Source organism: Balaenoptera acutorostrata, chromosome 21, assembly GCF_949987535.1.
Source record: "Balaenoptera acutorostrata chromosome 21, mBalAcu1.1, whole genome shotgun sequence".
NCBI lineage: Eukaryota > Metazoa > Chordata > Mammalia > Artiodactyla > Balaenopteridae > Balaenoptera > Balaenoptera acutorostrata.
This window is the reverse complement of record NC_080084.1, coordinates 15062178-15080336: the sequence shown is the minus strand read 5'-3', so window position 1 is coordinate 15080336 and position 18159 is coordinate 15062178. Positions and strand designations below refer to the sequence as shown.

Sequence of the window (18159 nt, the reverse complement as noted above, 5' to 3'; positions counted from 1 at the left end):
GGCTTGGATATCTGCTTAACATGAAAATCAGGTATGGATAAGGAATGACACCATAAACAATTAGTTTGGGACCAAACACTACTGACACTTTAGTAAGCATGCAAGTCAGCTGTTGAATGTAGAAGTACCTTGCTGTACTAGAGAGTAGCCCAGAAGCTATAAGCATATAGGGTATAGGTATTAGGGTATGAAGAGCATCTTTAATCCAGTGTGTCCTTTAAGTGAAGATCTTCTTCCTTAAAAAAGCATTAAAACTTGTCCTTAGAGTTAACACAATTAAAGTTGAACTCACCTTTCTTAAAATTTTTTTTAGGGTTTCTGTACTATTGAAGGATATTTCAGAAAATCTGTATTCATTGAGGAAGATGATACTTGGTTCTACTGAGAATGAACTGAGGCCCAGCAGTAATTTTCACTTATTATCGTTGGAAGAGCCCACTGCTGGTGAAGTACAACAGAAACAAATTAGAGAACATAAAATTTTTACTAACGTTGAAGATGAAGCATGGGACACAACACCTGATAATTTAATTAAACATGATGGAGAAAATGTACTTGCAAACGAAGTAAAACAAGAAGAAAATGGATTTGAAGATGGACTCGAAGATAATAAGTTGGAAGAGACTCCAGAAAGAGCTTGTTTCATGTCATTAGATATTACAGAAGATGAACTCCAACGTTTGGAACAACAGGCTCAGGAAAAACATCTTGGTGATGTTACTTGCAAATCTCCTGAGGTACTAAATACAGTAAAGAGAAAACAGTTTTCATTCATGGTAGTGGTTGGCTGATTTTTTCTGTAGAGGGGCAGATAGTAAATATTTCAGGTTTTGCAGACCACACAGTTTCTGTTGTTAACTGCCCAGTTCTGCCAATTCAGTGTGAAAGCAGCTATAGACAAATAGTCTGTCTGCGTTTCAGTAAAACTTTATTTACAAAAGCAAAAAGTGGGCTGGGTTTGCTACTCCTGACTTACTATAATAAGCAGCATTTTATAGTGGAAAGATTTTTAGTGTCAATACACATTTGTTATAATTTGCTAAGCATTTCTCCTACCTAATATATACCTCTTCTTTTTGTGGATTCCCTACATATCTACTAGGGATTCTCTTCCAAACTTGAATTTTGAGAGTAGTTTTATTTCTTCATATGGGTTTTCTTTACTTGATAGTCTGAGAGGGTTTCTAATAAACTGATGTTTTTGCTTGACACTAACCTTTACTGTCATCTAGAGTCAGAAACCTACATTTTTTTCTTGATGGATTATTGTTAAACATTCTGTATTTTCTCTCAACTTCATGTTTAGGTTTCTAATTATTATGTTCCGATTTGATTAGTTTAATTTGTGAGATTATGTTTTTCTATTGGCTAACTTAAGCATATTTTTTGAATTAGTAAAGTTGTATTAGAGGAAGCATTGTGTTTCTTTTATTGTAAAGACAAAAGAGACATCATATAGCTGTATACTTTTTACCTCATTTGTTTTTCATTAATTAAAAAAATTACCTATGTTGCTTATATTTGGTAGAATTTTATACATTTTCTTTTATAATAACTAAGTTTTAAGTTTTTAAAATTAGATTTAAAAGTCATTTAATAGGATTATTTCCTCAGTTTTCTAATGACAGAGTCTCAGTATTTCTCTGTGTTTGGTAACTATATTAGTAATCACTTCTATCCGTATATGAATGCACTTTATTTTAACATTGTTTTCAAACTGTTTTCATACCAACCATTTGTAAAGCACACTCCTCTTTTGGGGAATATCTTTTGCTAATATCTGCATTACCTTTTGATTTTCTAGAAATTTTGTATTAGGTATTTACTTTAAAGTGATACGTTTCATACAGTGACATAGAATTGTGATCAGGATTTCATGATCTGACTCGCATCTTTTACCCCGATTATTGCCATTTTTTATTGTGTAATAATTATTAGCATTTAAAAAATTCATTAAAGACCCACACAGCAAATAAATAAATAATGATTTAAAAAATAAAAGATTTTTTCTTTCCTTGTATAAAACTTTAAAATCTTTTTTAAAGCTTAATTTTTGCAGGTTAATTAAGGCTGTACTTCCTTTTCCTACTTCCAATTTAAAGATTAGCCTTTTTTTGGGGTCCTTCTGTATTTCTTTTGTGGGTTTCTTTTGTACAGGTTTCTATCCTTGGACACCTGCTTCATGGGGATTGCCATGTTATTGTAGTTTCGTCATAACCAGGTATTGGCAATAGATGAATAAATAACTTATCTGACCCTGTTTTTCAAACACCTGTAGATGCTATTTGCAAAATAACAATATTTAAAGGTATTATTACAATCATAGTAGCTTTTTTTTAATCCTTTAAAAATCAGTGGCTATAAGAGAACAACTGTAGTTCCTGGCTTTGTACAGAATTTTTCAAGATTGCAAAGAGGTTCTTGTACTCAAAAAGTTTGGGAAACACAGTTTGAGATTTTTTTAACCATAGGTGAGCTTGTCACTGTACTCTCATTTAGAGAGTGTGGGCTTTATTTCATGTCTGTTTGTCTATCTTGTTTTATCTTTCCAATTATATTTCTTTTTTTCTCTTTTTACTTGGTTCTTTGTTTCTTTCTTTGTTTCTATGTTTATTCCTCCCTACCATCCTCTCTCCCTTCCTTTCTATCTACCTGTCATATAAACATATAAATATATATTATAAATTTATTTATTAGAGAAGAATAGGAAGTAGTCTAAAGTTATTTAGCATATAGGGACTTTATTTCGTGGAAAAGAGGGTATGGAGTCAATTATACTGGAAATTAATGTTTGAAATTTTTTTTTTTGTCTTCCAAGGATAACGAAGAGGATATATCTTATGTAATTGAGAGTGATGAAGATTTAGAAATGGAGATGCTTAAGGTATGTTCAACATTATGGAAAATTACTTTCAGTTGTTTCCAAGAGACATTAATTAAGTAAAATATTGCCTAATTCTAAACTGGTCCCACCACAGTGAGATTGCTATCACTTATGTAACATTAGATTTTGTTTTCCATTTCATATTTCTTTATACCTTGGTATGGTCTATGAATAATGTAGTAGTAGTAGGAGTAGTATACTAATTTTTACATACTAGAAAACATAGAAGTATGTTTTTTGTTCCCTCTTAGGTCACTTACTTTTAATCTTTTCCTGGAACATGGGTAGTGATTCAGCTCTCCAGTATTGAAACAGGTTTCTCTTTCTTCCCATCCATGTGTATCCACTTTTATTTGGAAGTTCTGTTTTTATACATTCCATATTCTTCTTTACTTCCTTTGGTTTTATTTGCTGTTTCCTATTGTATATAATTTTCTAATGTTTTAAATGGTTCAGTTTTCCCCTATTTTGTTATCAGAGTTGAAAATATCATTTTATAATTTATGTATTTTCTACTTCACCTGACCTCGGGTTTCTTTGTCAGGTCTTATGAATCAAGGATGGAAAATTAGAAAGAAAAACCTAAATTTTGCTAAATTAAGTGAAAAATGAAGAAAAACACAGAAGTTCACCATTATGCATCCTTGTTAGTCCTCATCTTTAGGTTGATGTGATTTTTCTTTTTATGAAATGGGATTAAGTTCCTGGTTCTTTAATTTTGAGGCAGTGTAGTAGTGATAGGAATGTGGATTCTGAATGTAAATGTGGGTTCAAATTCTAGCTTCTCCCTTTATTAGCTGTGTGACTTTGGGTGAGTTTCTTAGCTTTTTGATACTCAATTAACAGTCGTATTTATTATTAAGGTGTTACTTTTAAAGAGTTTACTAAAGAGCCTGGCATTTCCTAAGTGTTTATAATAAACATTAGCTAACAATAATAAAAGAATGTACATACTAAATCATATTCCTTTAGTGATGAGCCATTTCTCCGAGGAGTGCTGTTAAAGTAGTGCATTTATAGGGTAGTTGTGGACTTTCACAAATTTATATTATATATTGAACCTCTTAGAAGACAACCTGGGTGCCCATATGAGAGAACTTTATTTCCAAAATGCTTTTCTAAGTCTGTTTGTTGACTTGAATGAAAAATCAGGAAGAAAATCACTTGTTTTTCCTTTTGTAGGCCTGAAATTAATACACTTCTAAAAAAACCTTTAAAGTCAAACTTACTAAATGGAAGGTTTAATATAAAGAGAAAATGAGAACTGTGGTTTAATAATTCTTCCTGTTATTTCTCAGTTAGAAATTTTACAGATGAAACAATTTTAAAATAGCCTTAGATTCGTTAAATACATAACCTTCATTTAGGGGAAGAAATCAGATATCAAGCCAAAATGAAAACAAATAAACTTTATTTCACATTTGTAATATTCCTTTCCTAAAATTATTTCAATCTTTTTGTTGTTGTTGTTTTGACAAGTCCAAAAACACATTTATTATTTGCTTATAGTTTAAACCTTATGCTTACTCAAAAAGAATGTGACTGACATATGATATAGAGAAACTCATTACAAAAATAACATTAAAACCCACATTTACCACTTGGGAATTGAAAGCATTGAAATATGATAAAGAAAAAAATGTTTTAAATAATCTAAATTCAAAATTTATGGTAACTTTCCCTGGGGGCAGTTCATTATATGGTATTAATGAACCCTGTTTATGCTGGCAGTATTCCTCTTTGGCCTTGTGCCTTAGAAACCATTCTTGAGCACATATTTAAACTGGAGCACACATGTTCTTTTGTGGTATTGCTTGCACATCTGCCAGCTTTGAACAAAATTGTAGGCTCTGTTAATAATACTCCTTTTGTGTTTGCTGAAAAAGATACAACACTGTCAATGATTTTGCTTTTAAAAATTCTTTTAAACGTTCAGTCTTTAGAAAACCTAAATAGTAGCACAGTAGATCCAAATCATTCAGAATGCATAGAAATGGAAAGAAATCTGGGTCTTCCTTCTGAAGAAGATGATGAAGATGAGAATGAAGCTATTGAAGAGGAAGAAGTTGTTGATGAAGGTAAGCCCTGTAATATGTTTGAAATGACTCATCTCTGATACCTAGCACTGATTTTAATTTAGGGTCCAGGTTTTAAACATTTTGGAGGTCAATGATTTTGTGGCATGTAGTTAATTAGGTCCTAGAAACTTGTCATTAAATCCCTTAGTGCTTTGGTCTTCATAAAGCACAATGTTACTGTTTAGAAGAGTAAAGTAATAGAAGTGTTGTGTCATTTGGTGAACATGGTGATGTGAAACTTTTCATCCTAAATTTTATATTTTGTCTGTCAAAATCATTAATAAGAAATCATAAATTAATTACTTATATTAAACATTATTGTAAATGGCATAGGTACACAGTGTCTGTCCTTCAGGAGCTTATTACTTAAAATAAGTGACACAGTGTCAAATAGCAAAATGGACTAATTTTCATCCTGTATATGCAAACTCTAGTAAAGAATCCACTAAGTGAATCTTCTGTCATTTAAGTGATATGGTATTCATTATGACAAGCTGTGGGTGTCTTCTCATAGAGTAGAACTCTCTAGAGCTAGATTTCATCAATGTTAAAATGTGGAAAATATAAAATAATTTTGTAGATGGAAATATATGAAAATGTTAAAAAAGGTTTTTTTCCTATGTTTTCTTGTATTAAATATGGACAAATATTCATTTGTTTAGAAATTAATTATCTTGACTCTTTGCTTTGCTCTTTCTCGGCCCCTCATGAACCCTTCAACCTGAGGAAAAAATGAAAATCAGTGGGGTAAAATTAATGTCATTCCATTCTGCTATGCAGTTGGAATTTTGGTCAAAGATTTGGTGGAGTGGTAATTAAAATGAAGATCTTGTTTTATCTATAGATTGTATTTGTGACAGTGATGTAATTTCTGCTTACTATTGATTGAAAGTTGGTTATATTATAAAATTTGGATTGGCGTTTTGCTTGCCATTGTTGGCTCTAAATGTTAGTTTTTTTTGTTTGCTTTTTTTAAAGTATGCTTTTTTAAAAAAAATTTTTATTTATTATTTATTTTTTGCCGTGTTGGGTCTTCGTTTCTGTGCGAGGGCTTTCTCTCTAGTTGCGGCAAGTGGGGGCCACTCTTCATCGCGGTGCGTGGGCCTCTCACCATCGCGGCCTCTCTTGTTGCGGAGCACAGGCTCCAGATGCGCAGGCTCAGTCGTTGTGGCTCACGGGCCCAGTTGCTCCGTGGCATGTGGGATCTTCCCAGACCAGGGCTTGAACCCGTGTCCCCTGCATTGGCAGGCAGATTCTCAACCACTGCGCCACCAGGGAAGCCCCAAAACATTGTTTTTTTACAGGGCTGGCAAACTGAATCACAACAAAGTTCTAATCCTTAGTATTAGGTAATTAATCAAAGGGTTTACCTGGAGTCATGACTGGTACCCAGAGGACAAAATTGGGTGGATTTAAAAGACAACAGTGACCTTTGGTACCTACCACTATATTCTTTAAAAGAAGTCAATGAAATAAAACTTACTCCCTCTCACTTTGTGTACTTCTATTTTAACATAAATGCCCATTTTATTTTAAGACTGTTGGTTACCAGGACCTACTGCAAAGCAAATTAATTGCCTCAAGACCTACTTTGGCCATTCTAGTTTTAAGCCGTGAGTATAATCTCAGTTAATTAAATTGCATATTTACTGTTTTCTTCACAAAGGAAAAAAGGCAAATAATCCATCCATTTAACAGTAAAAGTACAACTTCATTATAGTTTATACGTGCCACACTATATTTTTTCTAAGTGACTACAAAATTATTTTGAAGTAATATTTATGTAAAAGTCATATCTGCAGATTGCTTTTATAAGTGTGGAAAATGGTTTTCCTTACTATAGAGAGTTCTGGGTAGAGACATTAATAAATTAATCTTAATTTAATGATGACTTGTATTTTATTATATACGTATCTATGTGCCTGTTTTGTGCATCTCATTGTCCAAAGCATGTTGTTGTAATAGAAATTCATGAGACAATAGTTTGAAAAACAGTGATAATCATATCAGTTTGAACATATTCAAAGGTATTTACATCCAAGGGGGCACATTTATAAGTATTAAAATGAGAGGAATACAAATGAGATGAAGAACAAGTAAAGTTGAATAAAGCTAATAAGAATGTAAAACTCTAGACTGTATTTTTTCTATTCTGGGAATTTAAAATTTAATCCATGGAAGCATTTCTTTCATTTTTCCTTTTGATCTTAAAAAATTAAAAAAAAAATTAAACTATGTCCTACACATAGAAAAATGCACATAAATGTACATATCAGTGAATTTAAGATCACCTTTCCAATTGATTTTTCCCTCAACATTTTATTAAAAGAAATTTCAAAGATACATTAGAGTTGTTATTTTTTTACTATGAATAGTTGTATATTCACCATTAATTCACTATTAACATTTTATTATACTTGCTTTATTATATATTGATTTTCTCTCTATCTGCTTTTTAATCCATTCAGTTTTTAAAATGCATCTCAAGGTAAATTGTAGACATCCTTACACTTCCCCCTAATTACTTTAGCATGTAAATGATTAACTATAGTTAAATATTTATTTATTTATTTATTTATTTACTTTTGAACTAAAATTTACATATAAGGAAATGGTTAACCCTTAGGTGTTTAACGTTTGCAAATCTTAAGTGTACATGTAACCTAAACCCTTTTAAAAATATGGAACATTACAATCACTCCAAAAAGTTCCCTCATTTCCCTTCTTGGTCAATCCTTTCACCTAGAGCATTTCTCTTATTTATTTTAAATCAGTGACTCTGTTGGATATCTAGGATGAAGCTGGAATTTATGTTATACTTTAGCTATATGTAATAAAATTTAATACAAATACGAACAGAAGTCCTAGTTGTTCAGTCAGCTTGAATGGGAGGCTGGTCAAATGGGGCTTTTGTTTTCAAGTTCCACGGTTCATATATTTTTATTGAAGCTCAAAAATGTAAACAAAATTCTGGAGGAAGTGAAAAAATTAAATGGATTTCAACTTGTCCGTTGGGTTTCTTGTTAGTAAAACAGAGCAGCTTTTTGCTTTCCATCTTCCAGGGTTCAGTGGAAAGTGATTCATTCTGTACTGGAAGAAAGAAGAGATAATGTTGTTGTCATGGCAACTGGTAAGTTGTACTTAAGCAAGTAATCTAATCCTTTAAAAAATAAAACTTCAAGGTTTTGACATGCTTAGTCTTTCCATAAACTCTCAAAATACAAATATGTATACAAATGGTGTAAAATATAGAAGAGAGTGAGCTGAGGGTAGATGCTCAAATTTATGCATGAATTAACTCTTAGGAAGGTAGCACATTAGTAGTGACTGTTCATCTCATACAAGTACATTGTAAGAAGAAATCAAAGTACCAAGGATTTAGTTTTATTTGTCTGAATGTATTATTTTTATTTTAAGGGTATGGAAAGAGTTTGTGCTTCCAGTATCCACCTGTTTATGTAGGCGGGATTGGCCTTGTCATCTCTCCCCTTATTTCTTTGATGGAAGACCAAGTGCTCCAGCTTGAGTGAGTCATGCTTTCATTGCCACATTACCACCCTTTGTTTTTCCTCCTGTGAAGGAAATACTTGATTTATCATGTATGTTAAAATCTAGTTCGCAGTAACGCATTGCTAAAAGTGTTGCTTTGTCTTTATTAATAATAAATGACACTTCAGTGGAAGAGCTTATCTTCTTTCTTGAGTTCTCTGTAATTCAAGGCTACCAGATGGCCCCGAAAAAAATTTTTAAAAAGCAAATTTTATGCCAGTTTACACTACATATCACAAAATTCTTTTCTCTTTTGGTTACCCTTCTTTAGCCTAGTGTGAAGTATATACATGGATGTGTAGTTTTTAGTTGTGAAAAATTTTAAATTTCTTTAATCTGAGCCTGCAATCTTTTTGGAAAACCCACCTTAACAGCCTGTCTTCTAATACAGCCTTCGAAGGAATTTATTTATCAAATTAGTGAGTTACAAAAAGAGATTGCAAAGACGAGGATGTACATCTTTATATTTCTTTGTTCTTTCTCACTTAAAAATGAAGTTGATATTTGTAGTGTGCACATGGTTCCAGAATATTTGTTTTTCTTCTTACAGAATGTCCAACATTCCAGCTTGCTTTCTTGGATCAGCACAGTCAAAAAATGTTCTAGAGGATATTAAATTGTAAGTAATTTATATGATTTCTGATCATGTGGTCAGGTGTCTGTGGTATGTGGGAAAATTTTGTACACAAAAAATTTTTATTTAATGCATGGGCAAAATATCCATAATTTTAAAATATACTTCCTTTTTATAGTATATTTACGGAACTGTTAATTTAAAAATCTTTCAAACTCAAAGAAATCTGTTATGTTCAGTTCTTGGACTGGAAGGCTAGCATTATTATGATAGAATCATAAAATTTTGTTTTGGAAGAGAACTTGGAGAGTATCTAGTATTGTCTCATTTCACAGATGAGGAAACTGAGGCCCAGAGAAAAGAATTTGCCCAAAGTCACCTAATGAATTAATGGCTGAGTGGGGACTGGTTTCTAGATCTCTTGCCCCACCAATCCTGTCATGACATAATTCCTAACAAGAATAATGTCTCAGGCGCACAGAGGTGTGTGTATATAGGTATTAACATGTATATGCATATATATTAATACACATTCACACACACATACATTTACTGAGTTTTAATAAATGCATACAAATATGTAACCTAAACCCCTAGCCAGATACAGAATATTACTGTCACTCCAGAGAGTTCCTTCATGTTCCATCCCAGTCTGTCCTTCTATTCACCATCCTAAAGTGAACCACTGTTTTAATTTTTTCTACCATGCTTTTGTTTTGTCTGTTATAGAACTTCATATAAATGAAGTCATACAATGCGAACTCTTTTAAGATTTCTTTCCTTCAGCATCATGTTTTGACAGTTCCCCATGTTCTTGCATGTATCAGTAGTTTAAAAAAAAAAAAATCAGTGGTATTTTATTATATGAAATTACCACAGTTGTGTTTTCATTTCCTTATTGATGGACACTTAAGCTGTTTCTAGTCTTGGAAAATTACTAATAAATCTGCTATGAACATTCCTATATATCTTTTTATTTTATTTCTTTATTTTTATTTTTTATTTTATTTTTGGCTGCGTTGGGTCTTTGTTGCTGTGTGCAGGCTTTCTCTAGTTGCGGTGAGCGGGGGCTACTCTTCGTTGTGGTGCGCGGGCTTCTCATTGTGGTGGCTTCTCTTGTTGAGGAGCACAGGCTTCAGGCGCACGGGCTTCAGTAGTTGTGGCACGTGGGCTCAGTAGTTGTGGCTCACGGGCTCTAGAGCTCAGGCTCAGGAGTTGTGGCGCATGGCCTTAGTTGCTCCACGGCATGTGGGATCTTCCCAGACCAGGGTTCAAACCCATGTCCCCTGCATTGGCAGGTGGATTCTTAACCACTGTGCCACCAGGGAAGTCCCAGTGTATACAGATTTTTGTATGGACATATATTCTCATGTCATTGGTATAAACCAAGGAGTGGAATGACTGGGTCATGTAGTGGATATATGTTTAACCTTTTTATTCTAATTGAGGTAAATCTACATAATATAATATTCACCATTTTAATTATTTTCAAAGTGTACAGTTCAGTGGCTTTTAGTACATTCACAATGTTGTACAACCATCACCACTATCTAATTCCAGAACATTTTCAGAACCCACCCCCAAAACCTCCATGTCATGAAGCAGTCACTCCCTATTGTCCTCTCCTTCACTCCCTTCCAGTCACTAATCTTTCTGTCTCAATGATTTGCCTATTTTGGACAGTTCATATAAATGGGCTCATACAGGATGTGGCCTTATGTGTCTGGCTTCTTTCACTCAGTGTAATGTTATCAGTACTTCATTTCTTTTTGTGGATGAATAATATTCCATTGTATGGACATATATTTTATTTATTCATTCATCAGTGCTGGACATTTAGGTTGTTTCTACTTTTTGGCTGTTATGAATAATGGTACTATGGATATTTGTGTATAAGTTTTTATGGGAACATATGTTTTCAGTTCTTCTGTGTACATGCCTAGGAGTAGGATTGCTGAGTCATATGATGATTCTGTGTTAACTTTTTGAGAAACTGCCAGACTTTTTTGAGAGTGGTTGTACCATTTCACATTCCCACCAGCAGTGTCTTAGAGTTCCAATTCCTCCCCATCTCTGCCATCACTTGGTATGGCCAGTCTTAATTTTAGCCATTCTAATAGGATGTCAGTGTGTTTTTAATTTTCATTTCCTTAATGACTAATGATGTTGAGCATCTTTTCATATACTTATTAGCCATCTGTATATCTTTGAGGAAGTGTTTATTAGCATCTTTTGCCTGTTCCTTATTGTTTTTTTCTTATGAATTTTGATAGTCATTTGTATATTCTGAATATAAATCCTTCATTTGGTATATGGTTGGCAAACATCTCTTAGTTTATGATTTCTCTTTTCATTCTCTTAACAGTTCCTTTAAAGAGCATCACTTTTTCATTTTTATAACGTCCAGTTTGTCGATTTGTTGTTTTATGGATTTTGCTTTTGCTCTTGCTTTTTGGTGCCTCACTCATGATCACAAATATTTTCTTTTTTATTTCCTTCTAAAAATGTTATAGTTTTATGTTTTACATTTAGATCTATGACCCATTTTGTGTACATTTTGTATATTGTACCAGGTATTGATTACAATTCTTTTTTTTTTTTTTTTTGCATAGGCATATCCATTTCTTCCAGCTCCATTTGTTGAAAAGACTATCCTTTCTGCACTGTATTTCTTTTTTTTTTAAATTTTTTTTCTTTTTTAATTAATTAATTAATTTATTTATTTATTTATTTTTGGCTGTGTTGTGTCTTCGTTTCTGTGCGAGGGCTTTCTCTAGTTGCGGCAAGCGGGGGCCACTCTTCATCGTGGTGCGCGGGCCTCTCACTATTGCGGCCTCTCTTGTTGTGGAGCACAGGCTCCAGACGCGCAGGACCAGTAGTTGTGGCTCACGGGCCTAGTTGCTCCGTGGCATGTGGGATCTTCCCAGACCAGGGCTCGAACCCGTGTCCCCTGCATTGGCAGGCAGATTCTCAACCACTGTGCCACCAGGGAAGCCCTGCACTGTATTTCTTTTGCACCTTTGTGAAAAATAAATTGACTAAATATATGTGGGTTTATTGCTACACTCTTTATTTTCTGTTCTATCAATCTGTTTGTCTGCCTGGATTGGTGTCTTGAGTACTATAGCTTTATAATAAGCCTTGAAATAGGTAGTACAAGTCTTCCACGTTTGTTCTTTCAAAAATATTTTGTTTTTGGTCTATTCTAGGTCCTTTGTATTTCCATAAGTATTTCAATATCACCTTTTCAATTAAAATGCCAGCTGGGATTTGATTGGGTTTACCTTGAATCTAGATATCTAAGAATTAGTTGTCTTTATAATTCTTATCACTGTTTTACACTGAAGAAACTGAGGCACACCGAAGTTAAGTACTTGTCTAAGATCACTTAGCTTGTAAGAGGTAGAACTGAGATTCAAACCTGAATAGTCTGGCATCAGAACTAATTATTTATATGATTTCCTGTGTTAATTAGACTACTGAGTTAATTTCATGGGATTAAAAGTGTATCTGGGGGCTTCCCTGGTGGCGCAGTGGTTGAGAATCTGCCTGCTAATGCAGGGGACACGGGTTCGAGCCCTGGTCTGGGAAGATCCCACATGCCACGGAGCAGCTGGGCCCGTGAGCCACAATTGCTGAGCCTGCGCGTCTGGAGCCTGTGCCCCGCGACGGGAGGGGCCGCGATAGAGAAAGGCCCGCGCACCGCGATGAAGAGCGGTCCCCGCACCGCGATGAAGAGTGGCCCCCGCTTGCCGCAACTGGAGAAAGCCCTCGCACGAACCGAAGACCCAACACAGCCAAAAATAAATAAATAAATAAATAAATAAATAAGAAAATCCTTTAAAAAAAAAAAAGTGTATCTGTTCTGTTCTTAATTGTTTTGTTCCAATTCCTAGTGAAAGCACCATGCCTAGCACACAGTAGATTAAATATTTCATAGTCTTTTCATATAGAACATTATTTCATTTTATTTAATTTGATCTGTGTCTTCATTTGGTAGAATGGAAAAGAGACTCTATACATATTTTGCCCTAGCCCTAACCTTTATTGCATACATTGTCTTAATTAGGATTCTATCTGCCCAGAATAGAAATCAGTCACATTAGTTTAAGCAAATACTGAATTTTATATTAAGGATACAAGAATGTCTTGTGGATCCCTCTGAAAAGAAATTAGCCAGCCCTCAGGAAGGGACTGGAATGGGTATTAAAAATACAGTAGGGCTTTCTTTTTATCCATAGCCTCTGTGTGTATTCCTCATTCTTCTCTCTGAGGAGGTGAGCATTCTCTGCTCTTCTAGTCACAAAATAGATTGCTCTGCAGCTTCTTTTTTTTTTTTTTTTTTTAACGTGTTACAGGTCTTGCCACTTGGAGACTGACTGGTTGTTTCTTGGTTAGACCCCCAAATTCTAGGACAGAGACTAACTGACTTGACTTTCATATGCTGTCTGTCCCTGGCCCAAGAAGATGTAGGCAAGACAGCAGAGTACACAGGAGAATCATGGGTGCTATGGATTTAATCATGGAGATGGGAGTCAAGGGTAGGATAATGGGTGGATTGCTAACACATAAAAGGTTTACTCTGGGCTTGATCATTTAACTCAAGCCACTGTGGTTTTGAGGTTAGACTGCTGGAAATCAGAATCTGGCTTCTAATGGCACCTTATGCTGAGTACTCCCTGGCTGGTGTTGCCAACGTTTGTTTTGATGCATTGAAGTGAAATCAAAGAACCAGAATATGTGCATCTCTACACACATATAACATTCATTTTGTTTTTAATAAGTGGCATAATACATTATTTAAACAATTATCAGGTGTTATGGTTTTCAGTTGTATTCATTGGGTGATTGTTTTTATATTTCCTGTTTCTTTGTTTGTTTTTACAGAGGCAAATACCGAATCGTGTACATAACTCCAGAATTCTGTTCAAGTAACTTGGACCTACTCCAGCAACTGCAGGCTAATATTGGTAAGTGGTATGATAGACTCTTTATAAGTATTTATTAAGTTGAGATATTCTTTAAAGTTAAACTTATGAATGGATACCTGATTTTACTTCTCTTAAAGTTTATTTCAAACCTTATCTCCTCCAGGAAATTTCTGCCTCTCCAACATGGTGTCTCTCCTGTCCTATCCCGAGGTATTCTATAATTTCCTCTGCCATAGAAATTAGGCTCCTGCATTGTAATTACCTGTCTATATATCTGTTTTCTTCTGCTAGACTGTAAACTTTTCAGGGAAAAATGCCGTTCTTATTTCTTTATATTTCCCGAGTGCAGTGCCTGGCACATAGTAGGCATTTAAATGTATTGTTGAATAAATATTGAATCTTAGATTCTGTGAAATAATAATTTCCTCTTTTTCATATTCTGAATCTGAATTAAGTCAGTGTAGTGGTTCTCTACCCTTGTTGTTCATGAGAATCACCTTTCAAACTTTAGAAAAATGTCAGATCCTCAAACCTTGAAAATTGTGATTTAATGCACCTGGCACGAGGCTGTGGCAGCTGTAGTTTTTTCACAGGTGATTCTGATGTGTAGTCAGGTTGGAAACCACAGTACCTTTGATTATTTGCTATCAGTGAGTATGGTTAATTAAAAAAATTAGATAGTAAGTCAGAGCCTGTGTCCTAGAAAATGTAAATATAGAATTAGTTAAAAGCTGGTATCATTTTTTTTTCTTTTGTGATTAAAACATTTCTGTCAGTTTTTCGCTTCTTGATGGTTAGGCTCAGCTATCCAAGAGTTGCAGTCACGGCTTCTATTGTAATTGCACATATTTCAAACATTCAGTTGAACCAAACAATCTTAGCTTTCTAATGTAATATGATCTCATTTTATAATTATATATTAAAATAATTCCTAACAGGTAGTTTTTTAACATTGCAGTGTCTCATTTAATGGTTACTTGCATATAACTCTAGGAAAGCATTTAACAATTGTTCTAACAATATAGTGAAAACAAATACTTATCTTTTTTTTTTTTAATGTTTTTGTTTTGTTTTTTTTGTTGTTTGGTTTTTTTTTATTATTATTTATTTATTTATTTTTGGCTGTGTTGGGTCTTCGTTTCTGTGCGAGGGCTTTCTCTAGTTGCGGCAAGCGGGGACCACTCTTCATCGCGGTGCGCGGGCCTCTCACTATCACGGCCTCTCTTGTTGCGGAGCACAGGCTCCAGACGCGCAGGCTCAGTAGTTGTGGCACACGGGCCCAGTTGCTCCGCGGCACGTGGGATCTTCCCAGACCAGGGCTTGAACCCGTGTCCCCTGCATTGGCAGGCAGACTCTCAACCACTGCGCCACCAGGGAAGCCCAATACTTATCTTTTAATATGTGTTAAATATCAACAAAAGAATGAGGGCAGAAATTAGCATTTGATTAAATACATTATCAAAAATTGCATCCATCAGCTGTTAAACTCCCCTATTGGCATGTTATATTTTTGCCTTAAATGGAAAACAAATTTGGTGTGTGTCCTATTAGGTTGTATGAAGTTCTTATGAATATTTCACTTTCGATTAAACCCAACAACCCTAGATATATAAATTCCATGGTTTTACTGCAAAAGTTAGGGTCTATGTCCATAGTGGTCTGGATATGTGTTGTTCCATTTTAGTATTTGTTTTGTTTCTGTGGTGGAGTTAATCCCGTATTTACTTAGATCCTTTTGACAGGTAGTTCTATTTCTCTATTTTAATTTTTTTCTAAAGCATTAAATTATGAACACTGCAATTATTAGAGCTGCGTACTCTGCATAAAATGGATGAAAATGCTCTTTTTGGTTGACTGTCAATGTTGAACAAAATAGAATAAATTCTTTCTGAAATACTTTTATTTAACTTTTATTTGCAGGAATTTGTAAAACGCTTGTAGCAGTGAATATACTTAGAATTTTATTTGTACAATAGTTTGACATTTAGCTATTCAGATTTATGATTTTTATGATGTGTTATTATTTAAGTAATATGGGTTTATAACAGAAGCAGCAAACAGAATTTTACATAGAGACCCCTTAGAAGCAAACCCACCTGTAATTGTCTTGTAACTTTGGAAGTAGGCTTGAATGACAGGTGTGCCAAAATGAAATATGTCCTGGACCTGGGCAGACACTTGAACTTGCATGTTTAATGTGGAAGTTGGCAGAAGCTTGCCTCAGCTGCTTGTGAAGGGCAAAGTTTAACTCCATTAAAAACTAGTTAGTTGGACTTCCCTGGTGGCGCAGTGGTTAAGAATCCACCTGCCAATGCAGGGGACATGAGTTTGAGCCCTGGTCCGGGAAGATCCTACATGCTGCGGAGCAACTAAGCCCGTGCGCCACAACTACTGAGCCTGCACTCTAGACCCTGCGAGCCACAACTACTGAGCACATGTGCCACAACTACTGAAGCCTGCATGCCTAGAGCCCGGGCTCCACAACAGGAGAAGCCACCGCAATGAGAAGCCCGCGCACCGCAACTAAGAGGAGCACCCGCTCGCCGCAACTAGAGAAAGCCCACGCGCAGCAACAAAGACCCAATGCAGCCAAAAATAAATAAATACATAAAATAATAAAAATAGATAAATTAATAAGTAAAAATTCTTATTAAAATAAGCTAGTTAGTCAAACCTATAATTATAAGGAAGGTTTTAAAATAAAGGAGGAACTGTCATCTTTGTTTTAATTTATTTAATTTAAAATCTGGGTCATGTAGTTTCTAAACCCAAATAAGTATAGTGGTAACATTGAATTTGTCCCAGCCACTCAGGAAATAGAAATTTGATGTGATCAACCTGTACTTGTTCATATTTAGTAGGTTTCTTTTTTTTCTTTCTTTCTTTTTCTTCTCCAACTCATTGTACTTGGTAATCTCAATGAATTGTAATTATTTGCTTGTCTGTCTCCTCTTTTAGAATTGTGAGCCCCTCAAAATCATGGATTGCATTTTACTAATCATTTTATACTTAGAAAAGTGTTTGGAACATAGTGGGAATTTAATAACTATAATAATAATAGCTTATTTTTTTTTATTGAGCTGTCTTTTATGCCAGCCCCTATCTTAGCATTTTACGTGAATGATCTAATTTAATCTTCAGAGTAACTAAAAAACGTTAGGTACTTTTATTACCTACCTTATACTTGTGGGAAACTGACACTTGGAAGCTTAAGTAACATGCTTAAGGTAATATAAATAGTAAGCCAGGTTATGCATCTAGGTAGTCTGACTCTAGAGCACATGTTTTTAATCATCTCACTAGTGGCAAAACATCATAAATTCTCAGATAAGCATCAAGTAGTGATCATCCCCATTGAAGGGAAAAGTTATTTTTGTCTTAAGTATTAATTTGGTGATCGAGGGCAAAAGCACTACTGTCACTACTTTGAAATATCTGAAGACGTTTTAGTGAATGATTATATAATAAAGCCCTTTTCTGAAATGCATTACTACACACTGTTGATTCTGTTTCAGTGTGGGTATGTGGCGTGAGGGCAGAGTAGAGGCGTTGCTAGGGGAAGAGAACAAAGTACATTCCTTCTTACCTACTTTGTACATAATGAGATTTAGTTCTTCCCTTACCATTTTATATTAGAAAACGTGGATGTCATCCGTCTTCCAGAACTGGCATTACAGAGGAACTCTGCAGTGTAATATGTGATCAGTCACGGACAGTGATGCATTTAATCTTAGTATGAAATATGCTGAGTCTTTCTATCTCTCTTTTTTTTGTTGTTTTTACTGTATTTACTTACTTATTTTATTTTTGGCTGTGTTGGGTCTTCGTTGCTGCGCACAGGCTTTCTCTAGTTGTGGTGAGCGGGGGCTACTCTTTGTTGTGGTGCGTGGGCTTCTCATTGAGGTGGCTTCTCTTGTTGCGGAGCACGGGCTCTGGGTGCACGGGCTTCAGTAGTTGTGGCACACGGGCTCAGTAGTTGTAGTGCACAGGCTTAGTTGCTCCACGGCATATGGGATCTTCCCAGACCAGGGCTCGAACCCGTGTCCTCTGTATTGTCAGAAGGATTCTTAACCACTGAGCCACCAGGGAAGCCTCTCTATCTCTTTTGATAGCTAATCCATGAGATAAAATTGAAAGTATTAC

General features: G+C 34.8%; 1 protein-coding gene across 7 annotated transcripts in view; it reads left to right on the top strand.

The window, feature by feature from the left end:
• The window catches only part of WRN (WRN RecQ like helicase), a 123269-nt gene that overhangs the window by 41004 nt on the left and 64106 nt on the right, over window positions 1-18159 (top strand). For all 7 annotated transcript variants that reach the window (XM_057537149.1, XM_007174071.2, XM_028164502.2 and 4 more), the window contains 8 exons: window positions 314-737; window positions 2819-2884; window positions 4821-4962; window positions 6500-6575; window positions 8025-8092; window positions 8380-8488; window positions 9062-9130; window positions 13973-14055. In XM_057537149.1, coding sequence (XP_057393132.1) covers window positions 314-737; window positions 2819-2884; window positions 4821-4962; window positions 6500-6575; window positions 8025-8092; window positions 8380-8488; window positions 9062-9130; window positions 13973-14055 — 1037 coding nt within the window. The remainder of the gene's footprint in view (window positions 1-313; window positions 738-2818; window positions 2885-4820; window positions 4963-6499; window positions 6576-8024; window positions 8093-8379; window positions 8489-9061; window positions 9131-13972; window positions 14056-18159) is intronic.